The sequence below is a fragment of the Eurosta solidaginis genome, chromosome 1, assembly GCF_040869045.1.
Source record: "Eurosta solidaginis isolate ZX-2024a chromosome 1, ASM4086904v1, whole genome shotgun sequence".
Lineage (NCBI taxonomy): Eukaryota > Metazoa > Arthropoda > Insecta > Diptera > Tephritidae > Eurosta > Eurosta solidaginis.
Window position 1 is genome coordinate 11,536,826 of NC_090319.1, and position 7,065 is coordinate 11,543,890.

The window sequence follows — 7,065 nt, forward strand, 5'->3', positions numbered from 1 at the left end:
TTTTTGTAGATTTTATTCATTGTTTTTGATACGTTATGACTAAGAGACTTATTTTTTGTGGAATATGTTTGTAGCTTTTGTGTTTTCTTCATTTTTATGAAATTTTCACGATTTTTAAGTTAAGGCACCATTAATCGATCACATTGGAGATGGTTATGGATATGGGTATGGTTACGACTATGGCGTTAGGGTTAAGGAAGTTTAATTAGCACTTTAAATTTAGAACCTATTTTAATTTGACTATTGCCGTCATCCGGTGGCAAAATCCTGAGCCAGATAAATTAATTTGCATGTAAATGCAACAACAAAGATTTGAGCCAGATAAATCCAGATAGAAGTCTGGTTCTATTTGTGAGCCGTATAATTTGTTAATTACTTCTTTTTAGTTTGGCAACGCTGCTTTAAAAAACCTACTTTTTCAAAAATAGATGTCGCTGCTTAGCCTTTCGCCATATGAGTTAAAAGAAAAACAGCGGCGACATCTGCCTATCACATTTCACGTGTGCGAAAATATCACGCCATCTGCTTCTCAAGTCTCTCAGTGGGCCAGAGCATTCCCGTGAGAATTGAGCGTGAGCCGGACCTGTAAAACTCACTGGATGACGGCAAATGATTGCATGCATTTTATTTATAGTTTTGGGAAAACGAAAATATACGTAAATTTCAGTAAAAAAAAAAGCTAACAAAACACCTCCGGTATATTATACTGGAATGTCAATACACCTGAAAACTATACAAATGACGCTCGTTGGTCTAGCAGCACGAAAGCTGTCTGTAAAAAAGCGGTGAGTAAATCAACACAACGCACATCTGATAGATTCTCCATAGCTGCTCAAACTTTTTTCCTGTAAACAATATCAATTTATTCTTACACTTATTTATTGCAGCAATGCCAAGTTGGCCGCGGCTTTTCCCAATGGTGTACGCTGTCAGAAATGTTTACAAGTCGGTCACTGGTCATACGAATGTAAAGAAAAACGAAAATTTGTACATCGCACTTCACGCACCAAACAACTCAAAAAACGTTTAGCCGAAAAAGTGGCTAATGAAAACAATGATAGTAGCACCGTTGTTAGCACAACTACTAGTGATACAATAAAATCAACAAAAGCAAAGCGGGCAAAACGTGCTCGCACTAACTCTGGCTCTACAGCAGCTTCACAAGATTCACATTCAGACTCACAATCATTATCTGGTTCCAATGAGAGCGGTTCCTCGAATTCCGATGAAGAATCTTCTAGTAATAGTAGCTCTTCAGATTCTGATAGTGATAGTAGTATAGACGGGTCAGGTAGTAATTCTAGTGCATCTGACACAAGCGATTCTAGTGATTCAAGCGCTTCATCTAGCTCTGATGATGGATCGGCAGTATCATCAAAAAAGAAAAAAAGCGAAAGTACCTCTTCTAGTGATGATTACGATATTTGATTGATGAATTAAGTTCAACCAGGAAAAAGTTGTAGAAAAGTTTAATAAGTAGTATAAACTAGTATTTAGTCTAAGTTGCTAATGTTATTGTTTTATGTGGTCGTTGGATGGTACATATTTGTATGTAACAGTTTCTGCCAACATAAGGGCAATGCCATGTATGATTGATTAATGATTTCGTAAGATTTCTACAAATAATAAGTTATCTGTATAGCGACCCAAACTGTTATTTATGACCACAGATTTATAACTATGTACATAGATTTGTAGTATGCATTCAAGTGTTTTATTTGCAAAACAGTGTTGAGAAAGATATTTATTATGTTAAGGCATGGGAGAAAAAAACCTCGAACCGCATACAAACTACATGAAAACTACAAAGAAAAGCACACAAAACAATCTGTCCAAGCCTGTCAAAATAAAAAATGTTCGTACATAATACATCAGCGGTTCGCGGACTGGATTTTTTTGCATGATTCAATTACTATTCCTACCAATTTTAATTACATATCCTCGTCTTCCTCCTCTACATTATGCCGCCGTAACCCCATTTCTAAATCTATAATTTGCCTATTGATCACATCATCATTTTGTTCATCATCATGCTTGCCATGGGCAATTTGTGAGAATGATAAGCTGGACGCATAGCTCGTACTTGGCTTTTCTGACGTATATCCGCCATTCAGCGACGAAGCATTAAAGTTTTCACTTAGCGCAGCTGCAGCTCCTGCTTTCAATTGTAACTCCTCGACCTGTTATGTACATAATTAGGAATATATATAAATTTTGGTTTACTGCGGTAATATGAATAGATAAAGATCTCATACTTTTAATTCGTTTATAGCTTCATTAACTGTTCTCAATATTTTCTCCAATTCCAGCTCGATTTTACAAAGTTGTAGTTGCTCTTTTTGGATTCGTGAGTTATTCAAAAAAAATGCATTGGTCCTTCCCTTGGATCTTCCACCCATCTTGTTTTCCACTAGATCTTTTGGTATTCTCAAGCAAAGTGCATTTGTTTTTGTTTGGCTTTTTATTTTGACATTTTGTATTGTAGCCCTGCCACCTCGAGAACTATGCGGCGTCACAGCTGATTATAATAAAGGCTGAAACAGATAACAGCCTTGGAATTTCTAGTTGCCAAGTTACAATCAAGTTTTTCACATAAATGCGTTCAACACAATCTTAATCATGATGAGTAGATTGCACGTATTTTTACGAAGAACGGCAGATCGAGCTACACTAGGGCCATCTGAAACTCAAAAATTGGAAATCTTCAACGAGAGAACGCTCTATCTCCCAAAGTGCCTCAAAAACGTTCTATCCCAAAATCAATACAAAATGTATTAGGTGCGGCGGTAATAAAAAATGTGAAATAGGATATTTGTGAAAAATATTCTCAGATAGGGCCTTATCGAACTGTACCAAAACGAATATAAAGGGAATTCATAGTCAACACTGTGCAGTTATGAAATTGTACTTAATTTGAATTTTTGACAGTTTCCTGTGGGAGACCCAATTAGAAAGTTGAAACAACTTTAATTTGGCTACACTTTCACACATGGCTTCTGTCGCGGAGCGTTAGTTCTTGCATAACAACTTAATAAAAACTAAGCTATGAACCTTATTAGAACTAGTCAATTTAGCAGCTTAGTATTTTGGTTATAAATATGAACAAAGATTTGTAAAAACCCCAGTTGACAAACAAATTGTAGCGTTATTATATTGTGACGATTAGTATCACTAAGCGATACTACCACCACTAAATCGATACTAAGCAGTATATACGGTACGTAAACAGACCAATCATCTACACACATACCAGAGCTGTAAAACTGTGCAATAATTTAAAATCATTGATTTAAGAATGCTTCCTCTTCATTAATTCATTCCTTGTTAAGGAATGTGGCTTAAAAGTTAACCCATTCTTCATTCATTAGTGGAAAAAAAGAATGCACTCCTGAACTCATTCGAAGAAAGAATGAAGTAACTGAATAAAACAAACATTTTTCAACACAGAATAAACATTCAAATGAATGCAGCCTTTTCTGAGTGTGCACACACTTTTCTAGTACCAATCAATTATGAAACATGTCGTACATGCACAAAACCCGCTCAAATATCACATGGTTGCATTTAATTAAAGTCACTTCAATATATCTACACAAAAATTTAATTATTGGTCGTGATGACCAGTTTTTTCGATATTTAAATGGTAATAAAGCACGAAGAAGTTAACTGGAAAAGTGTTCTTATTGAAATTTTCTTAAAAATTTAATAATAAAAAAACCAATTACAAATATTTCAACATCTCTGTTCCGAAAATTGTCATCGCTCTGAATAAGTGTTGCCAATGTGCCTTATAAAAGGCTTGCATGAAAAAGTACTAACCTACATTTGAACGTCCTCAATTGGTGATTAAATAATTGAAAGTTATATATTATAAAAGCTCTTAAGTTCCTTCGTATATTCGTCCTAGGGGTTTATGGTCAAATGATGTATCTATACTGGTTTGTGAGTTTGCAAATTGCAATAGCAATATCCTATTTTTTTCTATTTTCTAAGAAAAATATTCTTCTAAATACAGTTATTTAAAGTAGGCTATATAGGTAGTTGTACCTTTTTTAATAGCAAAGAAAATTATCTTTGAATACAAATCTGCTCAAGTAAGATAGAATTCCACCTAAAAATGTCACGCAAATAGGCAGAGAGACTAATGGTTCTTCTCAATCACTCGGGTCCTGTATTTATATTCAGTGAAACACTGTCAAAACATCAGCTGTAAAAAACTGTAGTCAGATGGAGCCAGTCAATCTCTTTGTGGGGAGGGAAATTAATAAACTCTAAATAGTTTCTCCCAATGAAGCATTTTTTTGTGTGGCACATATGAAGGAAAACTGGGAAGGTGACTCAGGTGAATAGAAAAAGCCTGAATCGCTATAGGACGATGAATTAGCAAGCTCCAACGAAATCGCTGATAGACCTATGTACTTTGATGTATTTAAATTTAAACGACTTAAACACAGGTATCTGTTTTTCTTATATTATCGGCAAAAAATATCCACAATTTACTCTATTTGGTCAATTCTCAATGTGTTCATTTACAATATCCATTTTACTACAATAGCAAAATAAGAAGGACATATAGAACCATTTTGACATATAGCAAGAAAGCAATATATGTCTTTGCGAAGTTTAAAGAGAAACTGAAAAGAAAGAAACATTTACTGGCATATTTCGATGATTTAAGGCAACTGCAGTTTCACCGTGTGATTCGCGGTTCGAATATCAGTGAAGCCTTTGATAACATTCGAAATTGACTGATGATGATTATGTGGCGGTTTTCGAAAAATTAAAATCGCAGTATGACAGTAAAATCTTTCTTTCTTTTCAAAACTAATCATTGAATATTCAATTATTATAAGCCGGTGTTAAGCTCATAAATTCTTAAATATTAAACTACTTGAATAATAAGAAGGGGCTATTGTTTCTATTGATAAATTTTACGCCTTCTTGCACCCAACTCCTAAATTGATTTAACATATCTGAGTTTTCAGACTAGTTCGACTGCCCACTACGTTAGGGTACTAGCACATATGGTCGACGTTCGACGGTCTTGGGAAAGCTTTTGCTTCACCATTTCAAGCAGGGATGCACCTTAACGTTAAGCTAATCGTTTATCAAAAAATTTCCACCGTTTCCGTTGAAACACTTCGAAATATTATCGATAAAGAAATTATCAAGATAAATTGTATCTCGTTTTTAACCGAAACGAAAAGTTTTCGTTAACTTTAAAAACGTTAACAAAAACGTGATACTTTATGTTTGAATTGTGCTGGCAATGCTATAGTCATGGTGAAGCCGTAAGGTGGTAACAGCGAGCGGACATACACACAAACTCCATGTAATTTGTTTGTGTAATTCGTTGGTGGTAATGTCAAAAATACTCTGAGAAATGTTCGTACTATCAAAATTCATGAGGAAAGTTGCAATCAGCTTGGCTAAAGCCTTCACCTTTAATGACTCCGCCATCAATCAGCTTTGCCAGCATAGTTTGAAATTAACAATCAACATAAACGATTTGATTTCGTTTTGATATGGCAGAAAACGAAACAAAATCATTTCGTTAATTTGAAGTTCTTAACGTTAATAAACGAAACGAAATGACTTTGTTTCGTTTATTAACGTTAATTATAGTAACGAAATGATATCGGTTCGTTGGTAAGCATGCCTGATTTCAAGTGTTCTTGCGAAGTACAAAGCCTCACCTGATAAATATATGTGCCTACGTTTCCACATTTGTAAAAGGAGCCGTAACGTGTAAGTGATATTTAAGCTTGGTTGATAGGGTATAATCAATGTGATTCACTCCAAGAGACTAGTTTTGGATAGGGCCGCCAATTTTGAGAAATGTCAAACCGGGAGACTTGGGTGTTGAAGGATGAAGTGTCAAAATAAAAATTAACATTTCAGACCCTACTTTATAGTTTCGGAAATAAACAACAGATGTTTGAATGTAAGCCCAAGTGATGTTTCAAACCCTTCTTATACGTACGTATGTCCTCAACTTAAGTATGAGGTATGAGGTAAGAAACATTTCAAAGGAGTGTTTACACCCCTAGAACCTACTAAAGGATTTTGCATCACTGATTTCGCTTATTCTTTCAGCCAATCGGGATATAAAATTCGGCACTTTTTTCGGGTAACTTGCTTTTTTAACAACTTGAGGACAATTTGAAAATATGTTGACTTGGGACATTTTATTTAAATTCATTGTATCTTATTAATTTTTTGAAAAAATTATGCGAAGTGCGAAGTGAGCATTTAAATTTATATATATAACTTGGTGAATTCGGTGATACAAAATCCGTGTTAAGCTGGCATTGTAATCGCTTGTTTTCTCAAATAAATTTTGAACGGTTAGAAAGTGTTAAATTTCGCTATTGGATTTTTATACTCAGCGTGCTTTGTACACAGAGTATATTAACTTTGATTGGATAACGGTTGGTTGTACAGGTATAAAGGAATCGAGATAGATATAGACTTCCATATATCGAAAAAAAATTTGATTGAGCCATGTCCGTCCGTCTGTCCGTTAACATGATAACTTGAGTATGTATTGAGATATCTTCACCAAATTTGGTACACGAGCTTACCCGGATCCAGAATAGATTGGTATTGAAAATGAGCGAAATCGGATGATAGCCACGCCCACTTTTTATATATATAACATTTTGGAAAACACAAAAAACCTGATTATTTAGTAAATAATACACTTAGAATGTTGAAATTTCACGTGTGGACTGATATTAAGACTCTAGATAAAAATTCTTAAAAGAGTAGAAAATATAGTAACGCGCCGGACGCCGCCGCCGTCGCGCCGGACGCCGCCGCCGTCGCGCCGATATTTTTGACATTGGAGCCAGATCTAGCCCTTTTTTTTGCGTTTAGCTCCAAAAACTCCGGTTTAGCTCCTAGCTCTTTTTTTGGCCCTTTTTAAAATGTTTGCTCCTTTTTAGCTCCAAATCTATTTCGGCAATACGTATTGCGAAATTTGTAATGTGTTTTATGTGTGTCGAAGTTTTAGTTTATTTGTTTCGTTATGTATGATGTTGCAACTCGGTACTCAACCGATAA

General features: G+C 34.9%; 2 protein-coding genes across 2 annotated transcripts; one reads left to right on the plus strand and one right to left on the minus strand.

The window, feature by feature from the left end:
* The first annotated feature begins 573 nt into the window (after window positions 1-573).
* Window positions 574-2,261, plus strand: LOC137248947 (zinc finger CCHC domain-containing protein 10). The gene is made up of 2 exons (XM_067779951.1): window positions 574-785; window positions 888-2,261. Exons 1-2 carry the CDS (start codon window positions 712-714, stop codon window positions 1,426-1,428), a joined length of 615 nt encoding a protein of 204 aa, XP_067636052.1. The 5' UTR covers window positions 574-711; the 3' UTR covers window positions 1,429-2,261.
* LOC137248954 (uncharacterized) lies at window positions 1,593-2,458 on the minus strand. Its single transcript, XM_067779966.1, has 2 exons — window positions 2,256-2,458; window positions 1,593-2,180 (listed from the first exon to the last, which is right to left on the minus strand). Exons 1-2 carry the CDS (start codon window positions 2,397-2,399, stop codon window positions 1,932-1,934), a joined length of 393 nt encoding a protein of 130 aa, XP_067636067.1. The 5' UTR covers window positions 2,400-2,458; the 3' UTR covers window positions 1,593-1,931.
* Between the last annotated feature and the right edge of the window lie 4,607 nt (window positions 2,459-7,065).

Bases quoted from the DNA above. Each gene is read 5' to 3' on its own strand.
- LOC137248947 (XM_067779951.1), top strand. From the start codon at position 712: ATGTCAATACACCTGAAAACTATACAAATGACGCTCGTTGGTCTAGCA. The intron at 786-887 runs GTGAGTAAATCA...TATTTATTGCAG, and splicing joins AAGCTGTCTGTAAAAAAGCG to CAATGCCAAGTTGGCCGCGG.
- LOC137248954 (XM_067779966.1), bottom strand. From the start codon at position 2,399: ATGGGTGGAAGATCCAAGGGAAGGACCAATGCATTTTTTTTGAATAAC. The intron at 2,181-2,255 runs GTATGAGATCTT...TGTACATAACAG, and splicing joins AAGCTATAAACGAATTAAAA to GTCGAGGAGTTACAATTGAA.